Source organism: Cygnus olor, chromosome 2 (assembly GCF_009769625.2).
Source record: "Cygnus olor isolate bCygOlo1 chromosome 2, bCygOlo1.pri.v2, whole genome shotgun sequence".
NCBI lineage: Eukaryota > Metazoa > Chordata > Aves > Anseriformes > Anatidae > Cygnus > Cygnus olor.
Window position 1 is genome coordinate 80,053,398 of NC_049170.1, and position 22,294 is coordinate 80,075,691.

Below are 22,294 nucleotides of genomic sequence, written 5' to 3' on the forward strand. Positions count from 1 at the left end.
CTGTTGAACTTACCCCAAGAATTTTGCATTAATAGACACATCTTTTATTCCCACCTAATACTGCTGGTGAAAATTCTCTCCCTTGTGCATTATTATTGATCACTGCCCTGAACAAGAAGCACTGCACACACAAGAATTAAGCAAATTAAATGATTTGATGATACTCATGGCTGTACGAAGTTTGAAAGCCTGTCAGCACAGGACAAATTGTTCAGGATCCACAATGGCCATAAATGACGCCTAACAATCTTTTATTTAAAAAAAAAAAAAAGAAAAAAAAAAGGAAAATAAAGAGTTTATCTCCTCTTCCACAGGAAGTTGTTAACAGAGTCCCCATACCAGGGGATAGCACAATTACCTGACAGCACTGAGGCCTGTGGTAAAAATCTCCGACTTTAATGAGTTTGATAGTCATCTGAAATCATTTCTACAACTCTTCCTTTACAGGAAATAGCACCACGGAAGAACAAACCAGTCAACCAACCCCCACCAAACAGAGGAGGAAGGAGCTGAGTCCCTTGCCACTTTGTTCCAGGTTAAGGATGGCAGCAGGGCAGAGGATCCCCGGGCAAATTGTCAGCCACTGGCCCTCTCAGCACCACAAAGGAAAATTGTCATGGGTCCCAACTTCATGATAGATTATAAACAGATACAGGAAAGTTTTCCTTCACACCCTCCACAATGCTGCTGAGCCACAGCATCATCTTCACAGCACCCCCAGCACGATGGCCTGGCAGTGTACCATTGGCCCTTGCGCACACTCCTCCACACGCAGAAATCCAAACTTCATGTTTCAGGCTGTGCCAAATCCAGATCCAGCCTTGGGGTCTCATTCCTATTATTTTCATCAGCAGCAATTACCTGGGTGGGCACTCAGTTGAACCACGGGAGGAGTTTTTGATGTTATGCAACCACTGCCTGGAAACACTTACTTCTGAGCATTTGATAGGAGCTATAGGAACTACTTCTGCCTGCCACCCAGAAGCAGCTGATACATCATCAATGATACATACACGCTATCTTTTGAGCCATGAAACCGATGTGAAAGATTCTGTGATTGACCAACCTAATTTTTTTTTCTTTTTATTACTAATAGTACCCTGATATGTTTTGCTAGATTGCTTTGATTTCAGAGCACAGCAGTATTGAGCAGAAGTCTTCTAAAACGTATAAGATAATAGCAGCAAAAATCTATCTTTTGAAAAAGGTAAATAACTAACTGTATTTAAAACGTTCAGCTGTTTTAAATCTAGAAGAATCTAAAGGTGGTATCTGTAAACGAGCAGGAAGTGACAGGTCCCATGGAATTCAATACATTCAGTAACAGAAAAGCAACAGAGGAAGAAAGGAAGATGAATGACATGGTGATAGTGAACGTTTCATCACCTTAACTTTGGAGGGGAAGACAAAAGACTTCAGAAAACAGCCTTGAAAAGTAGCAGAATGAATGTTGGTTGTTTCCACGCCTTTGTGGTATGTCCCTATGGACGTCAACCCTCCAGCTCCAAAGGCCAAGGGCTACCAGCACGTAGCCAGAGAGCGTGCACCAAGGCTGGTGATAATTCAAGGAGGAATCAATTCTTCAAGTAGGCTAACAAGATGCTAGCACTGCCGCAGAGAAATCTTTGATCTATCTAGTTTTGCTAACGTTTTTGGCAGGGCAAACTGCCAAAGGAACCAAACCCATGTGGCAGTTTCCACCTTATGAATAACAGGAAGAAGAAGTGCTAACTTTTAGGTAAGGATTTAAAGAATCTGGAATAAATATTAATATTATTATTTAAAAATTATTAATATTAATAAACATTCATTTAGAACTTAAATTCATCCAAAGGGTTCCTATGTGCATTGTCTCATTTTTATTGTTTTATATGTATGCTTTCTGAAAATTTTATCCGTATAATATTTAATGCAAAGGTTTAATATGCTAGAAAAGCCTTATTTTTACCTTTCACTTTATATCTTTCCTACAGTCATTTAGCTATAAATCCCCTAATTATCTTTTTACTCTCAATGAATCATTTTAATATTAATGAACAAGTTACAGTCTTTACCTATTCCTTCTTAGATGACAGCTCCTGGGATCTCTGCACATGGAACGGTGTAACAGACTAAATGTTTTTTTAAGCAGAAAGGTTCAGTAAGTCAAACGCACAATGCAATTATTATGTCAAATGAGGTTGCCATTAGCAAATGCACAGTTAATTCTCAATCGCTAACATCGTACCACACATTTTACCTTACTTCCATACACATGGATTTCAAGGTACCGACATTACAATTATCTACGGATTACTTTTGTGTTAAGTTAATGAATTCTACCAGAAACTAAAGACTGTTCACACATACCTGTATCAAAACGCAAGTTTCATCCTGAATACAAAGTTTGATTGTCATCTTAGATATTATTTGCCTCCATATTCAACAAAAACTAAAAGAAGTGATGAGAGGATTTTTACATCTCACACCAGACTGAAGAGAAGAGCTACTAAGCATGCAGATTATCCCTCAGTTAAGGGCTGAATGTGGTTCACCATAAGCAGTTTATCATCCACCAAGGATCTTGCTACGCATCCTCACCAGATAGCAGAAAGATCAAAGAGATAAAGCTTACACATGAACAGAAGTGGAAAGTTGACTAGAGAAGGGAGAAGACAGGGACTTAAATAAACAGCCCACAACTGATTGTAGAAAGCCTAAAGGAGGAATTTAAGAATATTTAGAAGTATTAAGAATTCAAGGCAATGCTGAAAACTACTGGACTTAGCTCCACCCATATGCATTCAGCAATGACAGGTTCCACCATAGTATACTACTATACATTAAAAGGTAACCAGACTCTGGAGAAGGAAAAAACAAAGCTGCAAACTGCTGAAACTTACCCTTTTGAGGCAAACAGTAAGGAACCACAGAAAAATGAAGGAATGGAGAAGAGGAAAAAGCAATACCTAAACAAGTATTGCATCTATTCAAAGATGACTATGTACGATGGTTAATTTTGACTACCTGAACACATACAGGATTTCAGTGCAAGAGAAGAAATAGAATAAAATTTATCAGGTGTCAAGAATTTCATTCTTTACAGACAAAATTGATGAGATGCTACTATATTCTAATAGTAATGATCAGAGCACAAACTGGAAAAACTGTTTGGTAGGTTTTCATTTTAGATGTGACCAAACAACAAAACTGCAAGGCAAATGTGAATCCGACAGGTTAAATCTTGAACTATTCTTAGCACCAGTTAGTTTAATTTTAACTTAATTGAAACCATCCAGAAGGTTTGGAATACAAAACAGATAGTGTCAGAGACAAGAATAAGCAGAGCAGTTATTTCCCTGTGTTTCAGTGTGCAGCAATCCCAGAGGCACTACTAACATGCTAATGTATTCTCAAGGTCATTTAACGCACATATGTGCAATTAATGTTAATAGTAATTAAGTGAGTTTACTGATCATCATTAGAAAGATTCTGAACTCTATAAAGAGAGCTTAAAGTTGTGAATGTACATGCTCCTTCTGGCTACCCATCACCATCCAGTTCTACCAAATACCAAATTTGAAGTACAACTAGTAAAAGTCAAATTTTTCTGTAACACAATATCCTAGAAGTTTTGTTTTCTCTGTATTTGTCTAGTAATAGGAAAGAGAACACAGTCAGTCAACTCAGCTCTCCTCCTTTCTTTGAACAAGAAAGCATTACAAAATACATCGCTCACGCACTGTGAAGTGTAGTACCCTGAGATTTAACTTGAACAAAAAAACTAAGAACTTAATAGTCACGTATATGATAAATAATATAAATGCATTCACAATAACATTAGGACTCCACATTCTTCACAGGAAATGATGGTAGCACCAGGAGAAGGGTAATTTTGTTTTTCAATATGGTTATCTGAAATTAGCTTTCTAGCTCCAGACAGAAATCACAGCTTCATCCGTGAATAAACATAGTTAATTATGAAAGAAAACAATTGGGCTAATTGTGTAAGTGCTTGTAAACTATCCCTTATGAGATGTTAGCTACCCTTCTCACAAGCATACCTGACAGGATTAATCTTTCTAACACATCATTCACGCTTCATATAAGCTAAGCTATTTGACAGCACTAATAACAAGACTGTGACGAAGCAAGGCTACCGTAGCAATGTCAAGGGGACCTCTCTTTGGCCAACGAATCTTATTTATCATCACGCTACAGAATTACCATCCCCAACAGCACAGACAGCATGCTACAGCCAAACCATGAAACAGAATGGAGAGAGACATCTTACAATGACATCTGTACCCTCTACTACTAGTATGGTAATTTTATTATGTCTGATTATTTGGGTAATGATTTATAGTCATTATATCGTACAGTAAATTCTCCAAAATTATGCTATAAAAAACACACAGCCCTTAGGATCTATAGTAGTTTAACATTTAAAGTGCTCCAGATTTCATCATGAAAGGCAAGGAAGCATCACAGACTGGCAGATGCAATGTATGAAGAAAAATGCGGAGTTTCTTATTTCTTTTTTAAAGCTTGCTGTCAAGCAGTTGAAACAAATTTGTTTTCAGTTCCCTCAAACACACACGCATCCCTGTATGTAAAACTAATAGGCTACTCGTGCTTGAGAGCTTAATTTATTACAAGAGAACTCGATCTCTCCAAGACAAACTCCACGTACCTTACCACCATCAGCTCATACACATTACATCCATCACTCCTTTTTTACTCTCCCCATTAGCAAACACAAACACTGAAACCTGTGCATTCTACAACACTTTCAGAATGACAAGACTTGCAGAAAACAGTGATCACATTTCTACAACCCATATCCCGCCAGCAGCAATAGCTGCTCAGCAGACATCGATCATCTAACTTTGCATATTAGGTATTAGGAAATGGGGAAAAAGACCAACTCTTCCCATTGAGGGGAAACAAAAATCTCGAGGGTAAGGATATACATCCCTTGAACCTCATGATGAACCCCAAAGAGATGTGGAAAGGCCACCTGAATAAAGCCTACTAGGATTTTGTATGCGTCAGCTTCTCCTGAACACAGAATCACAGAATGGTTTGGGTTGGAAAGCACCTTAAGGACCATCTGGTTCCACCCCCCTGCCATGGGCAGGGACACCTCCCACCAGGCCAGGTTGCCCAGGGCCCCATCCCATCCAGCCTGGCCTTGAACACCTCCAGGGAAGGGGCATCCACAGCTTCTCTGGGCAGCCTGTGCCAGGGCCTCACCACCCGCTGAGAAAAGAATTTCTTCCTAATACCTAATCTAAACCTACCCTCTTTTAGTTTAAAGCCATTGCTCCTTGTCCTGTCACTACATTCCCTGACAGAGTCCCTCCCCAGCTTTCCTGTAGGCCCCCTATAGGTACTGGAAGGCTGCTGTAAGGTCTCCCCAGAGTCTTCTCTTCTCCAAGCTGAACAACCCCAACTCCCTCAGCCTGTCTCCATAGGAGAGGTGCTCCAACCCTGTCCTTCTTGGGCTGGAGACCCCAGAGCTCAAGACAGGTCTCCAAATGGGGTCTCACTAGAGCAGAGCAGAGGGGGACAATCCCCTCCCTCGCCCTGCTGGCCACGCTGCTTTTGGTGCGGCCCAGGATACAGGTGGCTTTCTGGGCTGCAAGCGCACATTGCCAGCTCATGTCGATCCAGCACATATGGCAACATCACACATGGCAGACCTTCTCACCTGCTTTGCTATGAAATTTCAAACTCCCAAACAGTTTGCAATGAAAGAGGCACCAGACTGCCGCTTTCCAAACAGGCCCAGCAACCTCTTCCTTCAGAAGGCTGAGCGGTCACAGATCCTTGTCCTCTTCTCAGCAAAATTGCTGGCATTTTGGTAATTTGCAACCTGAAAGGAATCCCCTGGAGTAACGCTGCCCCTCTCATCACCAGATTCTCCCGCTGGCACCATCCCACCCACGGAGCAGCCCAGGTCTCTGCCACACATCTGCATTCTCGTCATGCTGAGTGGGGCCAGCGCTAACATCTCTCTGCTCTCACCAGGAGAGAAAACAGCCAGCAACAGAAGCAGTTGAATATATTCAGACTGTTTACCAACTCTCCCACTGCGAGGGAGTCATACTAAGAAGGACAGATTGCTTCCAGTTCAGCAATTCTGCAATCAGCTGAAATAGTACTTAGAGGACCAACTATTATTATTTTGATCCACATCACTGCTGCTGGCGAAATGGCATCTTGGAAGTGCAGATATAAAACTAGCCCGGTGCTTTTGCAGGGCTGCTATTCAGAAGATGTACAAGTAATGGAACAACACTTTTTCACAGCCTTTTCGGAGCAGCAAGAGGATCCCAAAACAAAGCCAGTCTCCTACGAGAGCTGCCTTCAAACACTCCCACCGTACAACAGAGAGCATCTCAGAAGAGATCGGGTGGGAAAGGACAAAGCAAGATACTTACAGTGCGTGATGCGGATCAATCTGGCAGAAATGTGATTGCATGCCTATTCCTGATCCACATCAAATTCATACTAACAAGCAATCTGAGTGCAGAGATTTGATATTAATGATAGCGCAATCAGAATCAAGCCTAACCTTATCATCCTATCATTTCTTTTAAAGGCATGGTGCATACCCTTGTAGCAAGAGAATGAAATGCATAATACAAAGCCCTCACAATTCCCTATCAAGAGCAGAAAATTATCAGAAAGTGAATAGCAAACGATGCAAAGTCATGAGTTCATTCAGTGGGCCATGGAGAAAATCAACCAAATAAATATTTCAGAAATCAAAGTCTGGAACCATGATGTTTACTTTTCACTGAACTCGCTGTAAAGTACAGAGTACATGATGCTACTAGAAGTAATGATCAGGAAAAAATAGGGTGTTATAGTTTCATGGACTTTACCAAATTACACATTCATTTTAACATTCAGAAACTGATTTTCTCCATTTTTAAAATGCGTTTGTTCTAGTTCTTTAGATGTGCCTGTTCAAAAAAAAGAGTTGTCTTACTGTATCTTCAAAAGACAGACAGAAAGCACGTACTGTGAGATACAGAAACTTATTTCAGTGTTGATCAAATAGTGAAATACCAAAGATTAAATGATTCAGTGGGCGACTTGGTGATGCTTAATCTGTAGAGACAGCTGAAAACATTTTAGTAAAATGTTAAAATTCAGCCTATGCTACTAAAGAGGTGAGTCCTAGGAAATTTAGTTTTGGTAGTTTAGAAGATGCAACTAATTTACAAGTGGAAAAAATACAGTAACATTTTAGCGTGATAAGGCAGTACTAAAGAAAATGATACACTAAAGAGTTAACCCACACTAAAGAGTTAACTTCCTCTGATGCTGCTGCTAAAGGCCCAGGACCCTCAATATTCCACCTCCTCCTGATCCAGCCTCTCGTCTCCTGCTATTCCACTGCCAGGCGTTTCAGCTCTGTAGTGGCTACAATTCAGCTAGGTTTTTGTGGCTTCTGAGTTCTCCAACTACTGTGCTAGAGTAAGTCAGCCAGTCTAGCTGTAGGGCTGTCATCAGTTGCCTTTGCAAACTTTTGTCTTTTAATAAATATTAAAAGCACCACATCAGGCACTCTGAAAAAATAAAGAAGAGGAGTAAGAAGGGTGATAAGAGACTTCTAAGTCCTGAGTTTTTTAAGCTGTAAAGCATAATGAAATTACAGAATATACACTTCCATAGGCTAAAGATATCAAAAAGCATCTCTAGTGATGCAGTTCAAAAACCTATGCTTTCACATTCAGATTTACAAACGTGCAAATGAAGAAATAGGACACGAATGAAACCACAGGAAGGGGTCTGACTGCTAATGGCTTAATCCTAGGCTACCAAATCCTAAAAACTAAAATAGCCTTTATTTCCACAAATCAGCATCCCCGATGAAGCACATTCAAATATTCTACAGCGAAGTGCCTTAGGATATTTATGTAAATCCTTTAGATAGCAAAGATGAGAGAAAAAGGAGACGGCAAGCTAACTGCCAGCTGCCAATTCACTGAACAGAAACAATTAAGATAACCGGGCAGCGTACAGCCCGAGTTTGCATGCAAACTACTACTGCAAGAGCTGCAGACAAGCAGAGGCCACTCGGATGCGGTCCCTCCGGACACTTCGAAGTGGAACTGAGGAACCGGAGCGGGAATCTCACAGGGACGGGGTGTTTTGCTTGAGGAGTCAGCGGTACATAGTGCAGCAGCCTCGGAAAAAGCTTAATAGGGAAGATGCAGATGCTTGAAGGAATGAAAATGAACTATTTTTAGTCTCCTCTATTTCGGTAGTGCAGGGGATACGCCGACTAAATGATAATGCCCTACCTATACTGCAAGCCAGTCCTTTCCTCTGCAAGATGCATGATGGATTTATGTCACGCATTGAGCTACGTTTAGATAGCTGCAGTACTATGGGCCTGCTGTGTTGTGCCACAGGTCTTCTGCTCCACGGTCCCACGTGCCGAACACCCAAACCACAGCTACCCTTTTCCTACCAGTTGCATCTGAGGCATGCAACCGTGGACACAACATGTGCTAGATTCAGGCAGGCACCTAATAACAGGGTCCCCTGGGCACAGAAATGCACTTTTGGGTAACCCTGCTCACTAGGGCCTGCCTCCCTGCAGTAATCCTGACCTGGAGACCATCGTACATAGGGGAGTCAGCGATCCACCGAGCTGCTGAGTTGAATCAAGCCACCCGAGGCCTGCACTGCACATCCAGCATGGCCTTCAGGCTGTGTGGTGCTGCACAAATCCCTTGGCCAAGCTCAGCCAGATGGCTGTAACAGAGGAGCCACGGGCAGCTCTCACCCAGTGCTTATACTGCCTGCACAGCCTGGCCTTTATCTCACAGTGCAGCAGGAAGTTCTCATGTGAACCTCCGTTTTGTTTGACAGTAGAAATAATAAATAAAATTGATTTACTGTAAGTGAATCACATAACAGTTTCAATGACCAAAGAGAAGGAACCTCTCCATGGGCAGGATCTGTGCAATGCTGTGGGAAAATCCACCTGGGCTCTGCCTGATGCTACAGGAACATGAGGTGGGGTGCCCAGCATCCAAAGGGACATAAAGTAAAAAGAGTATAGATAATGAGTAAATCTTATCTTATTAAAGCAGCTATTTTACCCTATTTGTTGTTGTGCCTTTCTTAGTGAGATCCAAAGAGCCCTGTGTGTTTCTCCCACTTGACTCCCCCAGTGACGAATATCCTCTGCCCTTCCCACCCCGCTGCCTGCCCTGCACACCCCCCGCCATCCTCATTACAGGAAGCCTCGTAATCTCCCAGAAAAGGCCAAAGAGATTTACACAAGGCGACAGGCAAATACATACAAATCTTGCGATACTTTATCTTACACATTAGCCTCTTAGATTCTTCTAAAGACCTACTTCCCACTTGATAATAAATCCAATTACGTCCAGTCCTTCTGTGCAGAAAGCACCGCCAGTAAGCTCTGTATGTAAAAACCGAAAGCTTTTGAGTGTGCTGAAACCTGCGACCAGCAGGGTGCCTGCTTTCGAAGAGGACTGCATCCTCCCTGATCAGCGTTCGGAGCGCTTCAGACACAGCACATTCAGTGAAACAGAAGCCGACCTTTTTTGCTTTTTGCCAAAGAACATGCGTTTTATAGTAGACAGTAATTTCCAATACATCTAACAATCCTTAATGTATATAACCACATGCGTGGCAGGTACCGCCATTTACTTAAATAAATGCCATTTATTTAAACAAAACAAGAACTTGACGCTTTAAAGGATGCACTGTGTTTACTGACCTTAAGGGACCCTGCCCCACCTAATGGTGGAGGAGAAATCACTCGTTTCACTTTGATCCAAATGTCAATTTTGTCAAAATATTTCTTAGTTCAGTTTTGAAAGGCCATCAGACAGAGGGAACAATGGAGTGCTGTATCTTCAGTCACAGAAAGGAAGAAGAAAAGAGATATTTGTGCACATGGCCTTTCTTTGAAGTTGCTGTACGTCTTCACAGACACTCCACATTATGAAAGAGCTATTTTCTATTGCCATGGCAAATCACAGAACATAGGATCACAGAATGGTTTGGGTTGGAAGGGACCTTAAAACCCATAAAGTTCCACCCCCTGCCATGGGCAGGGACACCCCCCACCAGACCAGGCTGCCCAAGGCCCCATCCAGCCTGGCCTTGAGCACCTCCAGGGATGGGGCATCCACAGCTCCTCTGGGCAGCCTGTGCCAGGGCCTCACCACCCTGAGTGAAGAATTTCTTCTGAAAATCTAATCTAAATCTCCCCTCTTTTAGTCTACAGCCATTCCCCTTTGTCCTGTCATTATCTGCCTGAGCAAAAAGGTGCTCTCCATCTTTTCTTATAAGCCCGGTAAGTACTGAAAAGCTGCAATGAGGTCACCCCGGAGCCTTCTATTCTTTAGGCTGAACAGCCCCAGCTCTCTCAGCCTTTTTTCATAGGAGAGGTGCTCCAGCCCTCTGATCAACTTCGTGGTCCTCCTCTGGACCCACTCTAACAAACCCACGTCCTTCTTGTGCTGGGGGCCCCAGAGCTGAGCGCAGGGCTCCAGGTGGGGCCTCGCAAGGGCCTCGCACAAATACATGATGCATAACTACGTGCAAAGACCCAGTCTACGTGACTGATGCATCCTTGGATTAAATCCGTACAAACGTTTAAGGCAGTCTCAATTTATATGGGAGAGTAGGGGGGAAGGAAATGTTACATTTTAGCACAGTGAGGGAGAAACACGTTCTAATTGCAGAACACTGCACACACTAAAATGTGGGGACTTCCTATAGAACTATAGTTACGGAAGTCATAGCTTGATTATACATACCAATAACTCCTGGGTTATTAAAATTTAGCATTCAAGCAATTAAATTACTTAAGAATACTTAAATTACTTTAAGAATGCAACATCAAGGTGGTATGAGGTTTTTCATATATGAGAAGATACTACCATGACCTCGAGTAATAGTTATGCTGTTTCCTGAAGAAAAAACCACCACCTTTCTTATTGATATAAACTGCCGAAGACATTCAAAAAAGCACAGCTAGAGGAAATCAAGCACTCATAATCCAGCTGCCCATCTCTTCTTTGTATGTGGTGGTTCTTAACCTAGTGCTCCTGCTGTCTTACCATGGGTCAACCAGAACCTGAACAGCTGGAAGCAGAGTCTTGCCTGAAAGCATTGCGTACGCCAGCCATACACAAAAAGCACTCCTGTGCTTCTGTGTAATTTAATATCTTAAATCTCTTGCACCTGTTGGAATAATCAAGTTGTTTTAATTGGTTTAAGAGGATTTCAATGCAACACTGATGTCCCATCTACTCACCTCACTACAACTGTCCTCCAGCTACTCCTTTTAGGATTTCTTGCAGAGTCTGGAGGTGCCAGCTTTGGGAATGCTTTTGCAACAGCAGCATCTGGCCCCTTGGCACGTTCCTCTTCAAACAGTGCCAGCTCTGCAGTTGCTTTAAGGTACATCAAGTGGTCAGAATGCTAAGATAATTCACTATCCTGGACATCGGTCTTCCTCTCAGCAGTCTTCAGATTTGTCCTCCCTCTGTCTTTCTTCAAAGTGTCTGGTGTTTTGGTACCTGCCTTTCTTACTTATAAAGGTCAGGGCACTGTGCCTATGTCTCAGGAACGTGGCAAGATTTTGTTACACAAGTAACCTCTGACGACTTGCTTTTCACAGCTGGAGAAAAATGCAGGGAGTGGAAGAAGTGGGAGGAAAACTCATTTCAGACAGTAATCCCTTCAGATATCCGACTGGAATTGCCTATAAATATTCTAAACAATTATTCAACATAAGCCTCACAAGTGACTTGCACATAAGCAGGGGACGCTTCTGCTCTTGTGTATTCACCCCTCTAGGAGCAGGTTGTGCACCTTGCCTTGCAGAATCAGACCCTTGCAGCTGAGCTCCTTCCAAAATGTATACTCAGTTTCACAGGTAGCCTCAGGATACACTTTTATACAGATTCGTTCCTTGATGAAGAGACTTAAACTAAATGAAAACGACACTGACAGCCAGACACATCCCTATTAATAGATACAGCTACCCAAATTCTGACCGGCCTCAAAGGTGGTCAGGTAGACACTTACTGAAGTTTCCATTGCATAACAATGACCAGATCCATCCTCCCCATCCTTACAAATTTGACAGATGATTTCAGAGATGCAATTTGGATCCAAGCAAGAAAGGCACATTTCCAATGGCCTCCTTTACTCTCCGCCCATTGCGCTAGCCACATTTCTACTAGAGGACAGATTCCTTGTGGAAATCAGGAGACTTTTATCACTTCAAGAGACTTCCTCTCTGTTGCCAGCATTGTATAAATAAGGCATAAAAACAGGCTTGTCGTATAGATAAACTAGCTTAATGCTTTTGGTGTGAGAGATTCAATGTGCAACTCAAACGCTAGTTTTTGAGTCATTGCATCAGAGCTCGTGAAGAGTTCTCTAGTCACGTGGCAATGATACGCCTTGAAAATTCAAGCTCAGAAACAGGATTTCCCCCTTAAAATATAAGAATACCTTTTTATGCTATTTCTTGCTGAAAAAATAAGCTGAGTTTTTCTGGAAAGTTTTCTTTCTACAGAACGCATTGTCTGTGAATGTATCTCCCTCTGTATAAACACAGCTTTAATAGTAATTGTATCAACTTCTATGGAAATAGAACGTCTCCGTCTGAAATTTTACATTCATATTTCTTCTGGAATTCACATCCACATTTCAGTTACACAGACTTAAACAACATTTATTCAGTTACACCATTTAACTTAAGTAATTTAAGGATCGCAATTCTTAGGCATTTTTGTTTATTTTCGGGTTATCATGGTACTGAAACAGAATGTGTAATATTCCAAGACCGAGTATTTACTTTTCAAATTTCCACATAAAGCTGATGGTCCCAAAGCCATGAACTATGCTTCACTAACCTCCCATAAACTAGGGAGGAATAAAGCATTACGGTTTCTGAGCATCAAGTTACACATTTCATGCACCAGAAAGATTAAAAAAGGATATATAACTCCTTTGTACAAAATTCAAAACAATGAGTAGTGGTGGAAGAAGCTATTCTCACCTTAATGAAAGGCCAGTAGTGGTCTGAAGTAACAGTACAGAACTGTGCTCAACAGTGCACCAGGCCAATCATAGATTAACATAAATTAGTGGCCAAACCTCTCATTACACCTATGCTGACAAGTACAAATAGTGTATAGCTGTGCAGGAATGGAACCTCTGTACTACTACCAATTATTTTGAAACAGTATACCAAGAGATCTCCTGTTCCAGATACCCAAAGATGGGGTAATTTAGTCCTGTATTGTATCTGTGGAGATTTTTGCTGTCTTTGAAGAGACTGCTAATACAAAATTGTACTTACTCTTCCTTTCACACAATTTTATTTAGCGTAGCGATATCAGTGGAACAACATTTATTGTATTACCGGAGTTGAAACTGGATCATGTGGGCAATAATGCTGCTGCCTTCTGGGCTTCTATCCTTCAAAACATGCTCGGTAGCACACAGCAGAAAAACTACTTACATGTGTTAACAAATTTGAGGGTTCTGACAGTCAACACGGACAAGGCTAGCTGCGAAGACTTGAAATGCCCATCTCCTCTCTGCCCCCAAACACACACGCTGCCTGACCTACACAGTAAAGCCAGCAAAAGGGGTTACACGCCTTTCCCCGAGCATCTCACTCTAGTTCAAGCAAAGTTTGTTTGGACAACTGGTGAAAGCTGGCTTACACCAATGCATCAGATCAGCAACGGCAGCTGATGCTCAGGCTCACAATCACTGCTCTCACAGTCACATCCCCATGAAGCAGGGGAAGGTCTGTGATATGAATCTTTTCCTGCTTTCCTAGAGTGAAGAGAAACAAGATCTTCTTGAGGAACCAAGGCAAGTCTTTATACACACGACATGCTGACACCTTCTGTAAGCTAATCCACACATCCAAGGAACGGTTTTGGTTTCACACACCTTTCCCTCGAAACCACTACCCCGAATTCTGATTCAGAAACTATTTAAGCATATATAGAGAAAGTAAAATAAATGTATTTTTGCAATGCGCCATGCTAAAAAGTAACAATATTTTTATACCAAGTTTTAGTTATATTTTCAAAGTGATAAATGTCTCAAGCATTTCAAGAACACTTCAACCCAAAATACACCTTCTCTCCCCCTCACCCGCCCCCCCCAAAAAAAAGATGAAAACACCAATTCATTAGGCAATTAGCAGCTCTTAGTTCTTTTACAGGTAACCTTAATGTTAAGAAAATACACCCTATTTTACAGAATCAGACATTTCTTGCAGAAAGGTGAAATTTAAAGAAGAGCTGTGAAGACAGTCTAACAGCTTTCCCCACAGAACCAAAGATGACTGACTGTCCTTTGCATATGGCATTTTTGTTCCATACAGATCAGTAAGTTATTAGGTAATGCAATTGTCATTCATTCTTAATCAGAATTTAAATCAAAGCATTCGTTATGTGCCCACGATTGACTTAACTGGGGTCTCAGAAACTAAATGTCTTGGAGCCCTGCCCTTTGGAGAAGCTAGTGGTATAAAACTCAAACAATAAATCTCTATTCAGAAAGACAGCAATCTTATTTAGCAGTTAAATGTACTTCACAGGAAAAGAGTCTAGTACTTTCCTGCTCCTATGATTTAAAGATCTTAATTAACATCGGTTTTATTTCCCAAAGGAAAACAGCTGCGCTCAATGACAAAGCATTTTTGGAGCACTCCACACACTAAAGGCAGAACCGATCATGCGCACCCATAGCAAAGCTTTCTCAAACCTTCTGGGGCAGGAGCAGGGCAATAGGATAAAGCAGCTTTAGCTGGAAAAGAGTGATGGGTGAGTAGGTCAGTAGCGGCTGCGTACACTGGAACACAGAGCTCACAGATACACAAATCTTTTTCAAAATTCCTTCATGGCTTTGGAAACAAATACTAGGCAACGCAAAGAGTTTGAGCCTGATTTCTGGCTGCAAGGGGTTTTCTTTGTTGGCTATTCATTAGAATTTAAATTGCAGAAGAAACAATTCTTAGTCCAACTTCGATATACGTACAATCTGTTCTCTTTCTCGTTTGTATTTCCTAGCCCTATAGCACCTTTTTTCTCCCAAGGACTGACAAAAGAACATAGCAAAAAAGAAATCAGGGAGAGTTACCATGCAGTCTCTATATAGCTATATTGTCAAAAAAGCTAAGTAAATAACCCTTAACCAAAGACTAAGTGTAAGGGATGGATTTTTTTTTTTTAGATCTACTTCTAACCAGAACTTTTAAATAGAAATTTATTGCACAAAATCTTCATTCTAATGAGAAGTTTCATAGTTAGATAAACACTATCATTTAACAAGGAAGGAAGAGGCCAGATTTCTCTGTCATTGGATTTCACTGAAATACCAAAGCGTTAAAACAATCAAGGTAAGTTTTTACACGCACTTACTTAAATGGTGTGAACAGAAATGACAATGTAGTTGCCTTTTTCTGATTCATCTTAACCTGCATAAGAAAAAAGTTAAACCATAAAATGTAAGTTGCAACAAGAACAAAAATTATGCCAGGCATTAAACTAAGTCACAGAAAAGTTCTAAGACTACAGAAAAGGAATTAAATCAAGTTGCCAAGATAGTGTCCAGGAAACCGGGTGTTAAATGTTTGTCTGTGTAACTCCTCTGAGTGCTGAACCAGTGTTTTTTGGGAAGCCAGAGCTGCTCCAACGTAGGTAAAATACAGCTCCCTCTCTACAGCAGTGATTTTTTTACAGGACTTCTACAGTTTTCAGGAGAAAGGAAAGAAATGGCTAGAAATCCTAACAGACTTCAGTGACAGTCTCCTGTGAAAGTGGCATTATTTATGCTGGACAGGAACTGGAACACTGCTGCAACAGTGGTGAAGCAATACTGTTAGATCGATTAACCTGCACTTGGATAAAAATAGAAGGCTTTGATGCCAGAGTCACTTTGCCCAAGGCCCTTCAAAACATCTTTAAGGTCTCCTGCACCAGTTTGACTTGAGTTTGACTGCTGGCATAAAGCAGAGGAAAGAACTTTCTAGCACACTGCTTCCAGAATCTGACAGCTTGAAGTAGCAACCCACATGTCTCATCCTATCCATCCAACACAACATCCTCTCTCCAGGGAGTACAAACTGTGGTCTGGTCAGTCTATCACAGGAAAAGTAAAAACCCACTTGGCATGTCTAAGGCAGTGTGCTACTTCTGCTTCAGCAAAGAAATGCAAACAAAAATCACAAACAAACCTTCCAAAACAATTCTAGAAACAAACTACCCAACAAGAAAATAGCTCAACACTACAAAAATCCAGAATAAAAATAAAGACAAGGAGGACTAGAACTACTTTTTTCTTAAATATTCCCTGAGACAACAATTTAACCAAAAAGAGCCAATTTACATGTTCAATACATAGAGCAGAGGTCTTCCAACTGTGGAGGCTCTGCCAGCATACTTCAACTTCACATCGCAACAGCCAGTCACTTCCTCTGCTACACGCCAGCTCTCCACCACCGGAGATTGGAAAGCAACTCTGCTGTTGACATGGCCAATTTGATACCCACACAAACTGTGTTTGGGAACCTGTGCGTTCAAGGGACAGAAGGAGCTGAAGGCACTAATCACCATGTTACAGGTCATCTCAAGTGACTTCCTCGCTCTGACACCGTCACATGCTTTCCCGACAGTTCTGCATGACTCTGCTTCCTATCTGTGGAGATGATAAATTTCCTTCAAAGCATTTCTATGACTTGCCAAAACTAAAAATTCTAGGATTTGTTTCTTTTTAGGATTTTACTCCACAGTTAAACAGCATCTAGTGAAACAAAACCCTTCCCCCCCCCCCCCCAGTTTTGAACCACATGTATGTTCTTATAATATCCAATATGAGACGAATCAAGATAGAAAGCAGAGATAAACGCTTACAAAGCATACAACAGATATTAAGCATAATCTAAAGGTTAATTAACACACTAATTTCATTTCTTTAATGGACATGTGCCTGTTACTTTTTGATCTGTTTACTGGTCTGCCTTAGAGCCTTCTCTCCCAACCACTGCTGAAAAGGAAATTTTCCTTTACCAATAGCAGAAGTTAGTGCTCAGCTTCAGGCCTACCTACATACTGCTGCAGGTTTACACTAACATCAATAAACATCAGCATTAAGATCCGAATCAAGAAAAAGCTGCTCATTTTCCTTACTAAGGAGATGTTTTATTGAAGTCTTTCAAACCTCTTCAGATACAGTTCACAGCTAGCAGCACCTAGTATGTGCGTACAATTTTAGTCCTTTGAATTACAGTGTGCCATATACACTGCATGGCCCACTATAATTATTTCACACAGAACAATAATAATTATTATTCAAAGAGATATTTGTCTTTTTCACCACGTTTAATTACCTTAAATTGCTCGAGAACCTGAACAGCATTGGTAAACATGCTCTCTGCTTTGAAATGAGCACTATTGTTCAGATATTCCAGAGGCAGGGTTCCCTGGGGAAGAATAAATAAATATATAAGTAAATCTTAAAAATTTATTGGAAGACAACGGAATTTCTCCAACTGTATGGTGGGCCAAATGAGCAGTAAGAGTGCTTCAAATTACTACTTAAATAACTACTGTAACACCTTAACAATGCTCTTACATCATTTCTCAGCATTGCAAAGACTGCTCATATTATCCCAGCTCTCACAGGAACACAAAGGCACATAATGCAAACTGTTAATTAAGCTACATATTATATCGTAATAAAGCCTCAACCACTCATCATATGCCATTTTTTTGTAAATATGTAGAAGGTTTCCATTCAAACCCTTGCTTGGTCCTGACTTGCCCGGTACTCAGGATGAGAAAGTGAGTGTTAGGACACTTTTCTCAGGTTGGTTTGCAAGTCCAGCAATCACTGCAAGACAGGGGGACTGGGGCAGTGCTTGCAGAAGAAAAATTTTGAAAGTGTGTTGTATATTGGTGTTTTAAATGGAAAATGAGAAGCATGAGAGCATGCTGATGCAATGCTAATTGCCAATTAGGTATTTATTAGACAACCTTTGGGCTACACAAAAACATAGGAAGCAAATTCAAAGAAAAAGCTATCTCAGTGAAGACTGTTCTCTCACTGTTCGTGAAATTAAAAGCACGAGATACCATCTGAAAAAAACTCATCACACTAAATTACACAAGAAATAATTAAACATTAGATTGCAAGAACTATCTTGTTCACATATTCAGCTTTCTTGATCAAAATCAAATGTTATTCAAACCATATTGCATTTTTACCATCCCTAAAAAACAAACAAAAACCTTTTACGTAGCTCAACAGTGTAAGGTTGCAGGTTATAAAAGGATCGACTGCCTTTCCAAATTAAAGTACTATATAATATATAAAAAGATTAAGTTTATGCTCCAAAGTGAAAATATATGCACATAAAATTAAAACTAAAGCAGTCCCATACCCTCGAGCAATTTCCCAGAACTGTAATCTTTCCCCTTCTATCTCGTCCCCAAAATCTCTTCCTTTATGACACGCAGATTCCCATAATATGGTAAGACATTTGTACTACTTACCACAGAATTCAGGGGGAAAGGAACACCAATAAGGGAAGCCATCAGCGGTGCTATATCAGCCTGTGCAAACAGAAACATCCAATTTTAACACAATTCCAGCTTCTAGAACTAATAAGTTCAATTTTAACGTATCTACATTCGTAACAGTAAATGGTATAAAACTGTGACATTATAACATCACTACTTCATAATATTTCGTTTACCGTTTCTTGTAGTCATCATGAAATGATTAGATTCAAAACGTTGAGACTCCACTACTGATAAAGTTTCAAGACTATATATTTAGTTTAAAAAGCAAAATAAAAAAGGTATTTATTCACAGGAATTCAGTACCTTCTTCACTGCGCTCAGAAGCATACCGCTTTATGACAACACACCACAGAAAGCACTCATTTCATATTTACAGTTTTAAGCAATACACCAATTTTTTGCACAATTTTTGCTTTTCAAAATGCTCCTCCTCCCAAGTTTTCACAGTGAGGATTACTCAACTTCTCCCCTTCACAGAGGGGCTCTATATTTTTTCTTGTGTCCACTCAGTCCTTAACCCTCTAGAAGGTCCCTTTTCCTACATCGAGGCTTCTCAGAAAATAAGTTACCATTACCTTCTACTTATGATGATAAACACTGGATTTTCACTAGGTTTATATTTTTCTATAATATATAACTATACACCAAAATTTTTTATTTCTCCACCATAAATCTGAAGAAACTATGCTGAAATCAAAGGCACTGCTGCAGCCTTATGTTTACTGTGCAGATGCAGACTCCAAAACATTATTTGTTTGTAGTCAGAGAGTATGTAGTATAATATAATCAGAAATCCAACTCTAATTTCATACTAGGGTTTTGCTGAAAGAAGCTTATCCAAAGCTTTCCCAACTTTAACCTTCCAGTAAAAGTTTCTTTCCATTGTTTTATCATGTTTGGAGTCTTATTCATACATTGGGTTTCATAGGACGGGATAAAGGAAGAATCAAGTTGCCAGTGCACAGATGTACATTATCTCCTTGATTTATAAAAGATTGGCTGATTTAGTATCAAGGGTTAAGTTGTCCATTTCTTCTTCCTTCACAGTGCAATGCTACATATTTGTCTAAACAGCCAAGTGGCTGGGCCATAACTACAGACTTTGTTAAAAAAAACAGTTCAATGGTACAGTAAGAATTGGTTTTGATTCATAAGTGATAGCAACTTCTGAAAAAAGTGACAAAAATACAGACATCAAAATAGCTCTGAAAAACAACGCTAAACATAAAGCTGGTTAACTTCAATGTAGCAAAAAACATGCAGATGTTCACTAGCTTGGGAAGCGTGGCCATCAGACTGTACTTTCTTGTGTTTACCCAGGCACCTTCCATAGGAGTAGGCAATAGCTCAGATCCAAAATACTTTAAGAAGCAGAAAGTTGAAGGAAGCCATCACAAGCTATTTCTAACAGCTTGCAAAAACAAATCCCACTCTGAAAACAGATGCTATTCAAGTTACATTCAGATAACTGACACTGAGCTTGCAAGGAATACCTGACATATTGTACTGCACTCCTTCTAAAAAGGCGTATTATCGCAATTAAAAATGGCATGAAAATGCATCTTCAGGAAAAGAAGTTGTACCTAGCTGCTGTGTGTTAACATGAAGAAGCTTAGATCACTTATGGTCAGTATGGGGGCAGTTCCTGCACGTTCCATGGAAATGCCAAGTCAGTGTGATGATTCATTCAAGTTCCCTCAATTAGTTTAAATCACACAAAACTCCATTTGAAAGCTTATGAGTTCTTAAATTAGGTATATTTGATACCTGATTGACATCCAGCCTCTTCAGGTTCTCCAGTTTCCACTCTACAAGAAATAACAGAGCACATGAACAAATAGTCTAAACAGATTTGAAAGGGATAATTCAAATGACATTTAATGTCTTGTTGGCATTTTCTGGACAGTGTTGTTACTAAAGAAAATTATAATTTGGCTTTAGGATGCTAGCTCAGGAGAGGTTATGGATGGAACACAACAGGCAGAAACAATAAAATGCATTCATTTCAGTTCACATTTTCTTTTATCCAGCAGGATAAATTGCTGCCTGCAATTGTGACCTAGATCAGTTGAAGAAAGTCCAAGCCCTTTACTGTTTTTCAGCACTGCACAGAAAGTGATGTGTTATCTTCTGTACCAACTGAAAGAATCAAACTCAGGTTTAGGAAGACTGCTTAAATCTCTTCAAGTGTCTTTTTTTTTTTTTTAAGGTTAACCAAAGGTTTCTAATGTACCAGTACAGAGTGGTACAAACATACTTCATATGTGCCATATGCAATACTGGCTAAAAGCAAGCTCAAGGGAAAAGTTCAACAATTTAGTAATCAGAACAACTACAATGAAGACAGAGACAGAGACAAACCCCTGAAGCTATGGTGCATCATACAAAAAGCTGGTTGAAAACAGCATTTTCAAGCTCTCCATTAACCTCTAAGGAAATGAAGAGGAAATTTTCTGTTTTCACTGGGGGTAGAGAGCTATTTCAAAACAAAGTTGAGGTGTTTTTTTCATGCCTTCTCCTAGTGTTTAAATTAGCTCACCCAATACCTACAACAATAACATGAGAAAAAAAAAAGAAAGAAAAACCCACAAACCCTACAATTTTGGTAACTCAAGCTTAGAAAAAAATCAGATACACAGGACAAAAATGGTAGGGGCTGAGAAAGGCTTGCTCACAGTACTTAAAATGCTGTCAGCTATGTACCTAGAGCAGACCTTGATTACAGCAGTAAAGAATTCAGGACAACTTATCCTCAACTGGGGAACCCAACGTAATGTTAGCCACAGGGACACAGCCATCTTTCCCAAACGAACACACAAAGCTAAGTGGACCGGTCGCTGCCCTGCTAATGCTATTTGCCCAAACGGCACCACAGAAACAGCACAGATGCAAGCAGGGCTCTGCCCAGCATCTCCGAATTGCAGCTGCCTCACTTACACCACTTCCAGTATAAGCACCTTGTCTACAATCATCCTCTGGGTTTAAATGAATGAAAGTTTAAGGGCAGCAGAAACAGATTTTGTTAAGAGCGCTGGTAAGCCATATTTCAAACTTCTGGCTCAACCTCATTATTTTTCCAAACAACAATAGGCATTCAAATCCTGGGCTGCATCCTTTTTGTGTCTTTCAATACACCCTGTCAGCACCAGACCCAAACATCCCTATTTTGAGTATTGCATGTACCACGCTTATTTTCAGCAATTAGCTCGTACCACTGCAAGCTTCAGGGACCCGATTGCGAGTTCACTGTTATTTATGTGCTAAGAGCACCCTGAACAGCAGCCATGCATCTTAACAGCAGTAAGAAATAGTTGCAATGAGTTCCCATAGCAACACGGGGGAAGTATTATCAGCATTTATCATGAATCCTGTATTAAACTTGCACCAAAATGAGCAAGTTTGCTTCCTTTTGCTTCCCAGAGCAGGAAGCAGGTTTGTATTTCTAGAGACAGATTCTCACCTATATTTTTATTATATAAAAGCAATGTGTTTTCCCTTTTAAATAACATTTCCCAATCAAAAACGTGGAAAAACAGTCTATACACATACAACGTGTCTAGGGAAGGAAGAAACTGTAGCTCTGCCAGAGAAGCTTCTAGCAAACCTAGAAACTTTTATTTCTCTGCTTCCCTTGTTTATATATTTTCAAGAGGAGAATAATTTGAGCCACATGGCTTGGACCAGGT

At 40.4% G+C, this 22,294-nt stretch overlaps 1 protein-coding gene across 3 annotated transcripts in view; it reads right to left on the minus strand.

Moving 5' to 3' along the window:
* The window catches only part of PIGN (phosphatidylinositol glycan anchor biosynthesis class N), a 111,165-nt gene that overhangs the window by 47,719 nt on the left and 41,152 nt on the right, over positions 1 to 22,294 (minus strand). For all 3 annotated transcript variants that reach the window (XM_040547948.1, XM_040547950.1, XM_040547949.1), the window contains exons 9-12: positions 20,376 to 20,416; positions 18,579 to 18,638; positions 17,414 to 17,506; positions 15,447 to 15,502 (exon numbers count right to left, since the gene is read on the minus strand). In XM_040547948.1, the coding sequence (XP_040403882.1) occupies positions 15,447 to 15,502; positions 17,414 to 17,506; positions 18,579 to 18,638; positions 20,376 to 20,416 (250 nt within the window). The remainder of the gene's footprint in view (positions 1 to 15,446; positions 15,503 to 17,413; positions 17,507 to 18,578; positions 18,639 to 20,375; positions 20,417 to 22,294) is intronic.